The 15159-nt window shown below is 54.3% G+C and overlaps 7 protein-coding genes across 7 annotated transcripts; 3 read left to right on the forward strand and 4 right to left on the reverse strand.

Moving 5' to 3' along the window:
* Positions 1-3: 3 nt before the first annotated feature.
* Positions 4-2268, reverse strand: F5Z01DRAFT_6731 (regulatory protein CefR). The gene is made up of 3 exons (XM_046264895.1): positions 1239-2268; positions 854-1192; positions 4-797 (listed from the first exon to the last, which is right to left on the reverse strand). The coding sequence occupies exons 1-3, from the start codon at positions 2057-2059 to the stop codon at positions 86-88; spliced, it is 1872 nt and encodes a 623-aa protein (XP_046122792.1). The 5' UTR covers positions 2060-2268; the 3' UTR covers positions 4-85.
* Positions 2269-2910: 642 nt separating this feature from the next.
* F5Z01DRAFT_6423 (uncharacterized protein) lies at positions 2911-4265 on the forward strand. Its single transcript, XM_046262626.1, has 3 exons — positions 2911-3440; positions 3490-3669; positions 3718-4265. The coding sequence occupies exons 1-3, from the start codon at positions 3070-3072 to the stop codon at positions 3914-3916; spliced, it is 750 nt and encodes a 249-aa protein (XP_046122793.1). The 5' UTR covers positions 2911-3069; the 3' UTR covers positions 3917-4265.
* Positions 4162-5295, forward strand: F5Z01DRAFT_6684 (mitochondrial import protein Pam17-domain-containing protein). The gene is made up of 2 exons (XM_046264343.1): positions 4162-5030; positions 5085-5295. Exons 1-2 carry the CDS (start codon positions 4406-4408, stop codon positions 5186-5188), a joined length of 729 nt encoding a protein of 242 aa, XP_046122794.1. The 5' UTR covers positions 4162-4405; the 3' UTR covers positions 5189-5295.
* A 571-nt stretch (positions 5296-5866) lies between these two features.
* On the reverse strand, positions 5867-7569 carry F5Z01DRAFT_6344 (uncharacterized protein). The gene is made up of 2 exons (XM_046262050.1): positions 7259-7569; positions 5867-7203 (listed from the first exon to the last, which is right to left on the reverse strand). Exons 1-2 carry the CDS (start codon positions 7452-7454, stop codon positions 6071-6073), a joined length of 1329 nt encoding a protein of 442 aa, XP_046122795.1. The 5' UTR covers positions 7455-7569; the 3' UTR covers positions 5867-6070.
* A 7-nt stretch (positions 7570-7576) lies between these two features.
* On the forward strand, positions 7577-8564 carry F5Z01DRAFT_641613 (ribosome biogenesis protein SLX9-domain-containing protein). The gene is made up of 2 exons (XM_046262589.1): positions 7577-7746; positions 7834-8564. The coding sequence occupies exons 1-2, from the start codon at positions 7744-7746 to the stop codon at positions 8425-8427; spliced, it is 597 nt and encodes a 198-aa protein (XP_046122796.1). The 5' UTR covers positions 7577-7743; the 3' UTR covers positions 8428-8564.
* A 530-nt stretch (positions 8565-9094) lies between these two features.
* On the reverse strand, positions 9095-10188 carry F5Z01DRAFT_6504 (Ulp1 protease family protein). Its single transcript, XM_046263165.1, has 2 exons — positions 9322-10188; positions 9095-9258 (listed from the first exon to the last, which is right to left on the reverse strand). The coding sequence occupies exons 1-2, from the start codon at positions 10026-10028 to the stop codon at positions 9210-9212; spliced, it is 756 nt and encodes a 251-aa protein (XP_046122797.1). The 5' UTR covers positions 10029-10188; the 3' UTR covers positions 9095-9209.
* Positions 10189-11694: 1506 nt separating this feature from the next.
* On the reverse strand, positions 11695-15072 carry F5Z01DRAFT_631969 (uncharacterized protein; the record flags this gene model as incomplete). The annotated part of the gene is made up of 3 exons (XM_046261826.1): positions 11695-12015; positions 12073-14802; positions 14872-15072. The coding sequence occupies 3 exons, from the start codon at positions 15070-15072 to the stop codon at positions 11695-11697; spliced, it is 3252 nt and encodes a 1083-aa protein (XP_046122798.1).
* Positions 15073-15159: the final 87 nt, after the last annotated feature.

Genomic DNA, 15159 nt, shown 5'->3' on the forward strand with positions numbered 1-15159 from the left:
TACCAATTATTAACACGTCTAAGTTTAACAGACTTTCACTTGTGACTTGTGCACATGGTCAGTGGCTCATGTTTGAAGTCACATTCTATTGATGCTCGGGCGGACAGTCCCAAGGGAAATTTACGTCTGCAACACCAGCCAAGCCCGAGAACATTGTGTCATCCATGATCAGACCCTCGAGGAACGACGATGGCAAGAATGGAAGCCCCGAAGGCGACTGGGATCCAGAACAAGTGGGCGTGAACGCGAAAGACTCGCCCATCCTGTTCCGGCACTGCGATAACGGCACAAAGTCATGATGAGGCTGTGATGGGGAATTACCAGCAAGCCCACCTACAGCCGTATCCAAACCAGAAGGTCCGGAATCCTCGCCATCTGCTCGTCGCTTGAATTCCGACTTGTCCAAGCCTGCGCTTTGCATGCTTCGAATGAACTGGTCCACCACGCTGGTCATGTACCCAGCAGGCTGGTAGTTCCTTGCCATCAGGCTGATGGCGAGCCGCAGCGATGTGATCCTTTCAATCAGCTTGTCACGCTGAGACATGTCTGTCTGAAGTATGACCTCGCCCATGAGCGCTGTTACGGCAGTGCCAGCATGTTGCACAGCCGTGCCATACGCCTGAGCCATGTCGAAGCGTGCGCGGTATTGTTCGAAAATGGTGGCAATATGCTCAGCACTCTCGACGCAACTGGTACGCGACAGGCTGGTGAAATGAGTGCCCACATTCGCTTCAGACTTCTCACTGTAGCGCACAAACGGTCGATGCAGCAATATGACGGCTGCGTGATATTGTGTGCTGTTTTGGGTCAGCATTCAATCTTGTTACTGGCAACAGGTTATGCTAGAACATACTGAAGAAGGTAATACGATGGCGGCATCGATTTCTGGGTTTCGAGGGACCACTGAAGGTGTCGTGGCAGACCGGTGCACCACTCGCGAAGTTGCTGATCGATCGCCGCCATTTTAAAATACGTCTCCGTCGACTTGGGCGCTCTTGGCCCTCTCAACTCACACAGCTGGCTGATCGTCTCCATCATCTGGAGCAGAGCCTCATATACCCTTGTGGTTGGTTTCTTCTCGTGCCAAGATGGTCTACAGAGAATCATCCGCCCAAAATCGAAGGACAGGCAGGCAGGTGAAACGTCGGTGGTTTTGATCGTCGTGGGTCTCCCTAGGTACAACGACCAGAGCCTAGAAGGTCAGCGCGGTCGAGCCATGCTGATGATGGTGTGCTTACCTATCTGTGACCATGCACGCCCAGAGGACCATATGTCGGATCTGCACATCTCGCTCCGGCAGACCTAGTTGACTTGGGTCGACATGCAAACCTGCATCAAAGATGATGCGAAAACACATGCCTGTGTACAGCCAGCCGGTATCGTCGTCTCCGCAGCAGAACTCCAAGCCTCCGAGTAACTGGAAGGCTTGAATGGATGGAATGCCCCCTGGCTTCTCAATCTCAAGCTTGGCGAGCGCTTTTGCCTTTTCATGCAATGTGGAAGTGGCGTACCCCGGCAACGCCAGCCGTCGGATGTCACCTCTGGTCTTGTCTGCATACCGGAATCCTGTCGCCAACATTGTCAGGTGCAGAAACGTCGAGTAGAACTCGACACCTCCATGCTCCTGGTCGCGGGAGAAAGTTTCAGCATGTACCAAATGGACCACAGAGTTGTGTAGATCCCAGAACAGATCCATCAGGTAGTTGTGTGTTTCAGACGACAGATCGCGAACGAGGAGAGCAACTGGCCAGTGTGTATCTCGCCGAGCAGGAATATCATGGTTCGAGCTTGCGCGAGCGAGAACATTCATGTGCGTTGTCGAGCCAAAGTACCGCACCCTGCCAGAGGCCATGTCAAAACGGATAGCAGAAGGCATGAGCTTGGTGACAACCAAGTCCGGCGAATCAACTGGTCCGGGTTCTTTGTTCTCATCGTCACTAACCGGTGATGTATAGGGCGGTGGCTGGCTCGATGGTGTCACCTGGCTTTGAGGTAGAAGGTCTTGGTCGGTCGCCCGAGCTTCCTTCAGTTGTCGCTCGAGGTCGTTTATACGCCGCATGAGCTTTGTCTCGACAGCCTTTGCAGATGCGCGACTGCAGATTGTGTCAACATCGCGATGAACAATGGCTTCTCTTGCTCTCACCTTTTGCGTCCATCTTTGGCATCGTACACGCAGACATAGTCGCTGTCTCGACAGTTCACACACGTGGTACTCTCAGGGTCAAAGATGCACTGCCGCAGTCAATGACCATGATCACCAACTGTTTTTGATCCGAACAACCCACCCGAATACGTGATTTGCGGCATTGTGTACAGGCGGCTGTTGCCCGATGACGATGCCTTGCCGGCGTCGAGGTCTGCTCTGACGACGAAGTCATGGTATCTAGTTCAAAGTCATAGGATGACCCAAAAAGCCGTGAACATGACTGCCCCCCGGAAAATTATCTGCCTGGACTCGGATGTCTAAAGGTTCGAGGTCAAGTTGTGGGTTCCGAACTACGGAGATGTTTTCCCTGGGCGCTCCGGCACCATGTGGCTTCCCCCGTCTTCCCCACAACGGGGACTGTTCCCCAGATTCTCCGCATCAGGCTTCTGGAAGCGCAGTGAAACTGAGGACAGCTGTGCATGAAATTGAATGAACTCATGAACAAGGGTATGTAGGCTGTAAGATGAAGTGCACAATGCCTCCAAGTTCTAAGGCCTGGAAATCCGTGGAAACTCTGGCGAGGATGCGAAGCGTCCAAGCACATCCCAGGTGTGCGACCTTCCGATGGAATCGAACATCCGCTTATGATCACCCGTCCACGCTAACTATTATCCCCGCAGGATGCCATATGTCCGTAGACATTGGAGGGAAGGAAGCACATAAGAAACTTGCTCATTGTTTTGGGATCCGCGGCCTGGTGAAACCTAAGTAACGTGAAACGATCATAAAGGCTCCAATTTTGGGCAATTTTGAGTGCACAGGCTTTCATTCTCCCGCGTGCAAGATACACCCGGAGCAACTAGCAAGATTTATTCACGCACAGGTCTCCCATCCAACCTTTTTGGAAAGCACAAAACAGCGAGATGAAAGATAAAGTCGTCGTGATCACCGGCGCCGCCTCAGGTATAGGTCTCGAGACTGCCAAACTTCTCGCCTCCAAGGGCGCCAAGGTCTCTTTAGCCGATGTCCAGGAAGGCCCTCTTCGCAAGGTGGTGGATGACATCAAGAACAGTGGCGGGATTGCGTCTGGGACTGTCGTCGATGTCCGCGAGCGCAAACAAGTCGAGGCTTGGATAGACGCCACCGTCAAGGAATTCGGCAAGCTGGACGGCGCAGCGAACATAGCAGGCGTCATTGGCAAGGGCATCGGCATCCGAGGCATCGAAGAGATTGAAGATGATGACTGGGACTTTGTGCTTGGTATCAACACAAAGGGCGTGTTGAATTGTCTTCGGTAGAGCCCCTCTGGTCTGGTATGCGAATCCATGCTGACGTGAACACAGCGCTCAGATCCCGCACATGAATGAGGGTGGCTCAATTGTGAATGCCGCGAGTATAGCTGGCTTGATCGGGTTCCAGAACAATGCCGCCTATGTCGCCTCGAAACACGCAGTGGTCGGCTTGACAAAGGTGGCGGCCAAGGAGCTTGGGCCACGCAAGATTCGCTGTAACTGTGTTTGCCCGTACGTGCGCCCCTTCCCGCGGAAGTTACATGCTGACGTGCTTTTTAGGGGACCAATCGACACTCCTATGATTCGAGCGTCCGAGGATATCAAAGGAGGTGAAAAGGTCACTTTTGAGGATGGGATATGTTTGCAGCGAAGAGCTCATCCCAAAGAAGTGGCGGAGGTTGTCATCTTCTTACTGTCTGATGCCGCAAGTTACGTTACCGGGTCATCGCAGCAGGTCGATGGGGGTTGTAACTGCTGAAGTTGGTCATGGAATATCACAAGAGCACCTTCATCCGTGTACATGCCTAGTTCGCAGTACCAGTGACCAAGGACGACCGCAGTCGTGAAACGCTGCGCGCCTTGAGTGTCCCATGGAGGAACGTACATGGGAGGAGCCGATCATGGTGTCGAATGCGATACAGAAGACCGCAGATGTAACACAAATAGTGAAGAAGTTCAGTCCAAAATTGACCATAAGTGCGAATTTGAAGTCATCAGCTACGCACTGTCACGCTGAATCTTGGGTGGAACGTCGTGGAGACGCGCACGGGCCACAGCGAATCATGTGACGCGACGGACCTGAATAATCTTCGACGTCGAACAATGAGATCACCACCATCAACAACCACCTCACCAAACCGGGTTGAACAGTACGACCACCAAGGAAACCGCCTTTGTCAAGAGCTCTACAGCTGCACAACACTCAAGCCCATCGACTAGTCGAGCCACCAATCTCACAGCCGCCGCAATGCGCCGCGCCGGCCTTCTGACGAGCTGCTGCTCGCGCGGCATCGCAAGCTCCATTGGCAGCTCTTCCTCCGCCGTCTCAACACCCCTGCGCTCGGCCATACTCGCCCAGATTCGATACAAGACCACCTCCTCGCCCAACCATGCGACAGCCGCGCAAAAAGAGATCAACGCCGGCACCTTTCGCACCGGCGAAGACATGGCCCGCCAACGCCCTTCGTCCACCGTCCCGCCGTCGGAGCAGGTCCCTTCCAACCCAGCTGGCACCCCACCGCCGCTAGACTGGAACACCTTTTTCAAACTGCGCATGCGCCGCCGCCGCGTCCAGCTTGCCTTCAGCGCGACCACGGGTCTCATTGGATTTGCTACCGGCGCGACGCTGCTCCCTACTGCCATGGGCGAGCCATTGGTCGCCATGATCCCACTTGATCCCATCTTCAGCCTGGGAATATTGACCCTCGCTGCGGCGGGCGTGGGCTGGCTGGTGGGACCCAGCATCGGCGGGCAGGTGTTCAACCTGCTCAACCGTCGGGTCGTCGGGCAGATCAAGAAGAAGGAGGTGGAGTTCTTTTCGCGGATCAAGAAGAACCGTGTCGACCCTACCAACTCGAGTGCAGCGAACCCTGGTGAGTTGTCAATGCTGAGATCCTTGTAGAATGACAGAAAGCTAACCATGGCAGTGCCCGACTACTATGGCGAGAAGATCCAGAGTGTCCATGGATACAGGCAATGGCTCAAGGATCAGCGAGCCTTCAACCGCAAGAAGTCTGCCAACTTGATATGAGGCGGGCAGTACCAAGCTCTCACAGCATCCTTTCCTTAGGTACATGTTCATGATGTGGCTCGGGTCATGGAAAAAGGGGTCGCCACTCATCATCAGTGTAGCATTATTGTTTGAGTACTTTTCAATGCAAATGCAAGCCAGTCAATCTCTGAGGCTCACCATGCTATCTCAGTGCGTGTTATCCCCGGATGGTGGCAGATTCAAACCCCTCCGATGGGTAATTTGTCCATCGCTGGGGATGCAACCCATGCAAGTGCTACGACGGACGCAGGATGCACAACACCCGTGCGGGGTATAGGTGGCATGTCGGCAAGTATAGGATTCGAGTCCTACAATACGATTTTGTACATCGCAACTACCGGTAAGCCATACGGAACATTCGGACTCTTGGCCTTGGGCACGAAAAGGAGACAGTCCCCAATACGAATTGTCTTCAGTGCTTCGGGTCTGCAAGGTCCGCTGAGAACTCTCTAAAAAAAACAGCAAGGCTCGCCAAGAGCCTTGCAAGCCTCGTCAAAGCCTCCAGCGTCGAAGCAGCGGCCAGAGGGGCACTGAAGCCTTGTCAGAACAGAGAAGCCCCTCGGGCCGACTGTCTTCCCTGGTTGGCCTTGTCGAGACAAAATCTTGTCTGGGAGCAAAACTTGTCGTCCTTCCTCGAGCTTCGATCCGCAGATTTGCTTGTTGGGAAATTTTCCGTGATGCTTCGATGTGTCGTGCTCAGCTTTGGTCTTTGCATGCGCAGGGCAGATATAAGCCGTCGAAAAGGGCAGTAAAAGCTCTCGCCCCAGCCCCTTTATCCAGGTCTCGTCCTCGAGATCAACGCCGACTGAGAGTTTGAAAGGCCATGCAGTATGGCTTGAAACGCGTTATGTGTTTGATCCATCATGTAAAGGGCATGTCGGGGTCAACGACCTGCTTCCAAGCGACAAGCCCACCTTCAATGTCTCCGATGAAGCGCCCATTCTTGCCCAACCCCATGTCCATGAGCTTTTGCGCCGCGACTTGAGAATCATTGCCCACTCTGCACACAACGTAGATTGGCTCACCACCCGGGATGGTGTCGGTCACCCAGTCTGGCACTTCATCCCCACGATAGTTCATGAACCTGCCAATTGGGATGTTGACGGCCCCAGCAAGGTGGCAGAGCCCGAATAACTCCTTCTCCCGGACATCCAGGAGAACATGGCCCTTGTCCATGATACTCTCAGCATAGTCCTTGACACTGACACGCTCCTCTGGCTGCAGAAGGGACACCGGTCGCCGCACGCCACAGAACTGAACATAGTCCATGGAAGTTTGTAGGCCTTCGAGGGTCAGGCTAGGCTTCTCCCCACAGGCAAAGCAGTCTTTGCGCTTCCCTCTCATCCTGATTGATCGGAACGGCATCTCCGCCATGCCGCTGAACAGCAACATCATGTTCTTCTCTGGTGGCGCCTCCCTAGTGATGACTTTGAGAGTCTCCAGGGCCTGGAGAACACCCATTGTGCCAACCACGGGCCCCAGGATCCCACCCTCGCCGCAGCCAACGACACTCTCCGGGGGTGGAGGTTTGGGGAAGATACACCTGTAGCACGGTCCCTGACCTGGCGGATCGTTAAGGACCATCATTTGTCCACTTTTCTGAAAGGCGCTCGCGGATACAAGTCTCTTCCCCAGGAGAATGCATATATCCGAGATGAGGTACCGCGAGGTGGGATGATCTGTGCAGTCCAGCACAATGTCCCATTCTCTGACGATCTCTTCGGCATTTGAGGTCGACATATGTGTTTCATACGCCTTGTACACCACGTTGGGATTCAAGTCCTTGAGGAACGTGATCGCACTGGAGACCTTGGTCTGTCCGACGCGAGAGGTTGCATGGGCAAATTGGCGGTGCAGATTCGACTTTTCAACAACGTCTCCATCCACAAGGCCAATGTGTGATGGTCCAGCAGCCGCAAGATACGTCGCCGCTGGGCAGCCCAGACCTCCTGCGCCAATGATGAGGATCTTGGCGGCCTTGAGCTGGAGTTGAGCTGGAAGATGTTAGCCAACGCCTATGACGCCACGTTCGCCGCAAAAATTCATTACCCTCGATACCAAAGTTGGGGACGATCATCTGCCGTGAATAGCGCTGGTATTCTTCACCACTCAAAGGCCAAGCCCAGGGCTTGGCTTGCCTCGCGAGACGATGCTCAGATTCAGCGAGCGCAAGTTGCGATTTCAGATCCGCGAGCTCGGATTCACGGAGCGAGATCTCTCGGCGTAGGTGATCTATGCGGTCCATTCTGGTTCTTGGTTATTCAGGAGGAAATTTTGAGCAGCCTCAGAATATCAAACGGTAATGACCTGCTAATTGACATTAGATCGGACCCTTGGAGGGGCAGTAATTATTGCCAAAAGTGTGTCTGTTCATTTTGGCGCCTACCGAAGTAAGGTACCCCGCCAAGGGTCCTGTCCAGTGCTTCTCGGTGAGTTTGCCTTGCTTTCTTCACCGAAAATATTCTAGCTACAGCATCGCCATCGAGCAGCAGACAATCATTCCCCATTGTCAACATCGCACATCCACCACCCCAATGGTATGCTTCCTCGCCAGATGCCCCAGGTCTCCCAGACTCATCCAGGAGCCAAATCTTCAGCACCCATGTCCGCTAACAAGTTCAAAGGCACCCACAGCGCCCCCGTCCTCCAAACCATCCGCCCGCACCCTGCGCCACCAGCGCATCACGGGCCAGATCCATCCCCTCCTTCCCAGCAAGCTCTTCCGCCCAGACGCCCAGGTCTCCGACAGCTTCATCTCCTCCAAGCGCGACAAGCGAACCATCAAGCACTCCTCCTTCCTCTCCAAGATCCAGTCCACGCCCCATGCGCCGAACCGCGTCGGCAAGAACAAGAGCGGCCACCGGCGGAACAAGCGACCGGGGAACAAGCTCACGGCGCTGGATGGACTGGAGGATGCCCTGCCGGATGTGAGTGACGCCCCGGAGATGGGCAAGGTCCGCGCGAGGAGTCTCAAGAGCCGACCGGGCGCGCTGAAGAGGAAGGAGAGGATGATGAAGAGCGAGATGGAGCGGTTTGGGATGAACATGGCCAACCTGGCCAAGGTGGCCGAGCAAGCGCCGTCGAAAACACAAGAGGCAAAGGAAGGACAAGAGGTGAAGAGCAAAGAGGACCAAGGACGGGCGAGTCGATGGGCAGCGTTGAGGGGGTACGTCTCGTCCACCATGGAGCAGAACCCTGCGTTTGCGGACAAATCGTAAGGTAGGGTCGGTTTGGTCATGGTGTTACGGCTGAGGATTTTTTTCACATTTTTATAGCAAGACGTAAGGCACGAACAGGTTGGAGTTAGGCGCTTGGTATCAAAGCCCCAGGAGGCCAATGCATGCAATTCAAATAATGGCTCGTAAACGCATCAGCTTCGTGAACTCATTCGCACGCAACCCGCCCAACTCCGTCAACGAGAATGCTCACCCGCCCTGAACACCCATCATTACCACGGACCGTGCGTTCCTTTCATATGCTCGTAACACTAGTGAAACAATAGGGAAAGAAGAACAAATCAGTCGCTCGACAAAAGAGACCTATACACAGCCGCAACGCGTTGTCTCGCTCAGCGCATGGGTATCTTGTTTCTAGCGTAGGATCGAAACGGATGACTCTACGGCCTGTGCAGTTTGGCAAAGACCCTGGCGGGGCCCGGCTGTCTGGATGCCGCAGACGGGAAGAAATGGGAAGGGGGAGATGAAGAGGCGGGAGGAGTGGCGTTTGTGCGCTTGGTCGATATCGGTGACGACCCGGGAAAGTCATATACATCTGAATCTAGTGAGGGGTTGACCAACGGGTACGATGTCTTCGCAGAGCCCTTGGTGCCGTACGTCTTGAGAGCATGTGTTTCTTTCGGATCACGCCGAATTCTCAGGGCCTCGTTGTGGACAGGCGCCGGGTGACTATCGCTTCGTGGTGGCGTGTTGGCAAAGCGCGGCGTGCGTAGGCGATTCGAGATCTCCTCGTAGTCCCTCTGGGAGCCGTAGCGTGCCGCATTCTATTCGATCCGCGGGGGCGTCTTTGATGCAAATGGACTTGCGCTTCTCCTAGTATGGTCAGCCACGGTGCACTTTGGCCCATGATCCGTGGAAGCGAGAAGAGTGACTTACGACCGCCTGCGCTCACCTTCCTCGCGCAAGTTTTCAATGATGGCCAGCATCTCCTTCCGCCCGCCGTTGCTATCGACCATCTTGCCGCCCATGCTCATGCTCACTTTCTCGCGCGCGTTCGCACTCAACAACCGCTTCACCAGGAGATGGCGCATGATGATGCACACAAAGACGCCGCAATCGCTGCCATTCTCCTGCTGCGGCGCATCGCGCAAGTTCTCAAAGTCCAGCCGCCTCTTAAGAATGTGGGACATTTTGTTTGTCGCGAGCTTGGCTTCGTGATAGTTCGCCCCACCTAATGAGTCGTAGTGAAACGCTTTCCCGTCGAGCGCGGACACAACGAGGAGTGACCAATGCGAGCCGCCCTCGGCCACGGAGACATTGCGGTTGTCGTTGATCGGCATGAAGATGTGTGTGACTTTCGAGAAGTCCGGCAACGCGGCGCGAATCGCGCGTTGGTCGGGCTCTTTCATCAGGAGGAACGTCATACTCGGTCGCAGCAGAACGATGCGCGCCTGGGGGAATTTCGGCAGCGTTTCGCGCTCGAGGTACTCTTCCCAAAAGGCAATGTTGTTGTCGGTCAACCAGTCATTCTTCAGGGACTTGACGTCCTCAAGCGTGAGGAGGACATCGTAGTAGCTGAGGTAGGGTTTCTCGGGGGAGAGCGAGTGGCCAAAGTGGCGCACGATACGGTCGCGCAATGGCATCCTCTTGCGTCGCAGGGGCACAGGGCTGCCCTTGTCGGAGGGTAGGGAGGTTCCCGACGAGTTGGCGTCGTCTTCGTCGCCGTCAGAGAAAAGAGAGATGGTCGAAGTTGTTGACGCTTCAGCGGAGCTGGCGCTTCCTTTGCGACTTTTGCGCAGAAAGGGGAGAGAAAAGCGACTGCCAAGTCAGAAGGTTAACAAATGATCAGGGGAGGAGGAATGTAATTGAGGCGAGGCGAGGCGGTCCTGGGGGAAAAATGGGATGAGCCCGAGGATGGAAGAGGGGCGGACCTTGAGCGGCTGACCTGGGTTCTGGACCAGCAGCGCCTGCCAGCGAGCGGGAATGACGAAGCTTGAAAATTGGAGATTGCTCAGGCGCCAGGGAATGTTTTCCCTTTTTCGTCTGTCTGCTCGTGAAGCAACGCTCGCTCGAACCATCAACCGGCCAAGCTGTGAGGATCTTCTAAGTTCTCGTGACCACATGCAGCATGTGGTGACCAGAAAAAAAAATCCCCAGTGCTTGATGGGAGTTGATTCGCGCGCGCCAGCTGGACCTCTGCGTGGACCCTGGATCGCGCCGCCCCTCCGTAAGGTAAGGCGGTTGGGCGCGCCCAGACTGGATTCGTCACTGCCACGCGCTATGCGCCACCATGGTACGTACATGGTGGCTCAGTCCCTTCATTCTCCACCGATCCCCAGATTCGCTAGCACTGGCTCACGGCAATCGCCGTGCAAGTGGCAGAGTGCATGGGACACAAAGGCAAGGAGGGACGAAGAGAAGCCGTGTCTCTTACCTGCTTGATGACGATGATGAGCGCCCTGTGGCCTCCTCGTTGTCAAAGGTGCTCATGCCCTGAATCGGATGGGTTATTTGTATAAGACTTTCGAAAGGCAACAGTCGTCGATTCAGACGGCGCAAGTACAATCTGTCGTTCGGTGATATTCGTCGAGATGGCTTTTGTGTATGATGAGAACAATGATGGATTCCAGAATAACAGGAAATGGGTATCGCACTGCTAATATGCGCAAACGCCTGCCTGCTCGTCATCCCTTGGACACGGGTCACACCTGGTTAAAAACACGTTCGTTCCATCGTCACCTTCAGGAATGGGGGGTGCACATGGAGCCAAAAAGTGCATACGTCACGGCGCAGCGCAACTAATCCTCAAAGGCTAGTTACACAGCCCAGCCCAAAAGCCCTCTTTCTAGGCATCGAAGTTCTAGAACTGAGGTGAGCAACTGTAATACATGCGTACAGGTAGTCGGGGGCATACGCTCGTGCAACAAATCCATCCATCTGCACCACTTGTCAAAGTCAATTGGCGCCTCTATGAAAAGCTACCCTACACCACATGTTAACATTAAATGATCTTCCACGTCGTGAATGCTCGAACATTCATAGGCGATCAAATCCATGAAGCTTGGGTTACAATGACATTGATTTTCAATGTGGGCCCTGTATCTGATCGCGACTCTCTTCTTTAAACCCTCCAGACGTTGTCACAACGAAATCAATCAAGTTCCCATCCGCCAACGTGCGCCTCTGCATTTACAAACAATACCGATCACATGCCCAGCAATCATGATTTAAAACCTCCCAAAAATTAACAATGCTCATGATAACACTTCGCAGGAAATTGCTGCACGCAAAGTCGTAACGTGAACGGAATCAACCCTCAAGGATCTGACGCTGGAATGATCGCAAGGTCTGGGTGGCTTGGGCGTAAAGTTGTTGACGATCACCTGATACAGACTTGAAGAAGCCGGCGGTATCTCTGCGTGACTGATTGCCACTCACAACAGTGGCCTTCCTGTCTTTCGCAACGCGGGAAAAAGTGCGGGCGTCAGACTCCCACTCGTGGCCCAAAGCCTCGAACTCCTTTGTGATACGTTGGTCGATTCTGTCGAGACAGTTCAAGGTCCCCTTGTCATAAGCATCGATGACCTCATCAACAGCCTTGGCAGCACTGTCTAAGCGTGTTGTGAGAAGCTATGCGACCATTAGTTATTGTTCGTACCGGGTCTCAACATTGCCTCATTGACGAACCTTGACTACACTGTGAAGTTGGTGCGCAATTTCCGTTCCTGGCGTGTTCACCAAGGTCTGCTCTTCGTCTGTGCACTCCCCACCGTCCGCGCTTGTCGTGCTTCGCGGCTTGCGAAGGTAGACACCTTCCAGGTTCTGTTGCAAAGTCTTCTTCAAGGGTCTAGCATCGTCTGTGCAAGGCCCCTTTCGCTTGAGGCCGCGTGCTAGATGCGAGCCCGAAGATTCGTCGCCCACAATGCCAACCACTGCAGGCTTGGATTTACCAACAAGCCCGACAGGCGCCTGGCCGCTCTTCGTGGACTTGTGAAACAGTAATCTCTTGCTTGAGCGCCTCCGGGTTGGCAGTGAGTCTGTCCCCATATCATCTTCACCTCTTCCGTGATCGTAGTCCACTTGTGCGACTCTGATATCTCCAGGCTGAAGAAGGGGCCTGGGGCTTCCGTCTTCGTTGATGCTGACAGATCTACTCTTGAGCCTTGGGAGCTGACGAACCTGGCGTAGAGAGCTCTCTTCGAAAATTTTATTACGTAGTGGCCGCAGATTCTTCTGGGCTGTTTCCTCGTGCTGAACCAGAGGCAACATGTTTTTTGGTTTCACAAAAGGTTTCTCTGCGTCGACATTTCCTTGGCGAACTCGAGCGCTCGCAAATTCGCGGAAGTTATTCGGACTCTTGACCGCTTTGGCTCCCGGATCTGGTGCGAGAAGCTGCTTGCTGATGTCTTTGGTAGTAACCATCTGTTGTTCATTGATCCTTTTCCTCAGCGTCGGAAACGTAATGCCCGTTGACTCCACATGCTGCTTTGTATTGAGCCCGGCTTTTGCGGTCTGGTCACCAGTGCTCTGATGGTACACCTTTCTTCTCTGTGGCCGGGGGTTATCCGGGGTGATTCTAGTTTGGACCAGGGTTGTCGAATCTTCGCACAGGAAGGACCCGGTTTCGGCATCGTGTCGGACCTCCCTCACACTGTTGTCGCCATCGTGGTGCTCGTCATGTAGTTTGATTTCTTGGCATGAAGCCTGCGGTTTGGCGTTTTTAGTCTCGAGTGAAAGGGACTGATCGTCATCATGTGATACGACGGAGTCGGAAGCTGTGTCACTCTCGATCGCAATAACATCCTCAAACACAGACTTTCCATCTTTCTCAGCGGGTAACTGCTTGGCCGTTGTAATCTCAGTGGGATTGGGGCCATCATCTTGGGCAGTCTCTGTCTTTGTCTTCTCCGCGACCACCACTGCGGGAACACTTGGCACCTCGATCGGGTTGGGTACCGCGGGACTGTCAGTGGGCGAGGCCGGATCGCTGAGGATTTGATTGTCTGCATATGTGTCCTCAATCATCGGACTGCTCAAAGTTTCTGGTGGAGATTCGATGGCTTCCGCTGACCGCTTGCCGCCCGCTGTGGTATGAGTGGTATCAACCGTGACAGCCACAGCTTGCTCCGCCGCCGCGTCGTGTTGAGTACGAGTAGCTTCAGCAGCAGCTTGACCTCGTGTCCGCACGTTCGTTTGAGGAGTGTCGATGGAAGGCGGCAGCATGTCGTTATGCTGGGGTTCGGGCAGCAAAGTGGGTGGCAGCTCTGGCACATGAGATGATTCCTTGGAAGCCTCGCTATCAGCCTTCAGTACCAGTGTGTCTTTGACCTTCACAGTCTCCTTGACTGAAGCTGACTTTCCCACCATTTTGGGGCCTTTCCGCCGGCTTGTCGTGGTAGAAGATTTCGCCTCTTTGGCCCTAGGCTTCTTCAATGGCTTGGAATCAGCGGGATTGGTCCCCTGACCAGCGACGGGTGAGTCTGCCCGATGGCGAAGCTTGGAGGCACGATGGCGTGAAACGTCTTTCACCGGAGGCTTCGAGGGTTTAGCTTGTGGCTGACCCGCAGTAACCTGTGAGGCGTTGTTGAACTGCAATGGCGGCTTGGGACGCTGTTTCCGCTTGATGCTGCTTAGGTTCCCGCTCTTCATTTCAGGGGGGCTGTCAATCTGTTCGGGAGTAGTTTTCATTTTGATGTCTTGTGAGCAATGCTTCTGGGGTAATTGAGCTGCTTCTGGAGAAGCTCGCCTTGGCTCAGAATTCTGAACAGAGCTATCGGCTACTTCCAAACCCGAAGATCGAAGCTGGCGGTGATGTTTCTCTTTGCCGTCGACCTGGACGACAGCTTTCGACTGACCCGGGTTATTGGCGCGGTCGCCTTCCCCTGAACAGCTGATGCGATCTTCGAGTGCCTGTGCTCGACTCTCGCTCTGGCCGAGTTCCACAGTGTCAAAGTTCGAGTCATCTGCTTTGGAAGACTTGACGATTTTCAATGCTGGAATTTCCTCCCACGCGGCATCAGAGAGCAAATGCTCAAACTCCTCTTGATGAGACCCTTGCTTGTGACTGCACTTTGGATCGATAGTTGTGCTCTCAGGATCAGCAGTCGGCTGCTTTGGATCTTTTGGAAGACTGTAGGGGTCAACTAGTCCCTCAGCAAGGGTTGCAAGGTTCCCGATATTGTCTTCGATCAGAAACTCCTCATCGCCTTCACCGTCTTCCCCAGCCGGCGAGCTTCGACGTGCAGTGAAGACCGAAGCTGTCTCCGAGAAGTCCACCGTAGGCAGCTGTCCAACGTACCCTTGTAGAGTGTCGTTCAGAGGAATGGTGTCTGGCAAGTTATCGTACCCTGGTTTGGGGCTGGAGAAGGGCGGGACTGAAAAGTTGTCGTAATCTGTGCCTAGACCAGAAGCAAAATCCTAATCCGCTTTTGGAGTCTGGCCTTCTTTGGCTGGGGAGCTGCGTCGAGTAGAGAATGCGTCGCTGACCTCTGACCAGGCGACGCTAGCTTTACGTTGCTTCGGAGCTTGGTTGTGTTGAAGGTGATGCTCATCCCCTCCGAACTGTTCCCAGACGTCAACGTGGCCGGGAAAAAAATCTGACGTGGGTTTTCTGAGGTGAGGTGTTAGGTCGTTACGGCCCCATTTGCTGTCGAGCTGTAGCTGCTGCTGCTGCTTGGGAGACGGCATGGTCGGACTTGCGGGAGAGACTTCGAGAGGATGTGCGTGCACGCGGGACGTTGATCGTGGATTTGTAGCTGGCCGGCCCCTTCTCGT

This window comes from Emericellopsis atlantica (assembly GCF_019669845.1).
Source record: "Emericellopsis atlantica unplaced genomic scaffold F5Z01scaffold_1, whole genome shotgun sequence".
NCBI lineage: Eukaryota > Fungi > Ascomycota > Sordariomycetes > Hypocreales > Bionectriaceae > Emericellopsis > Emericellopsis atlantica.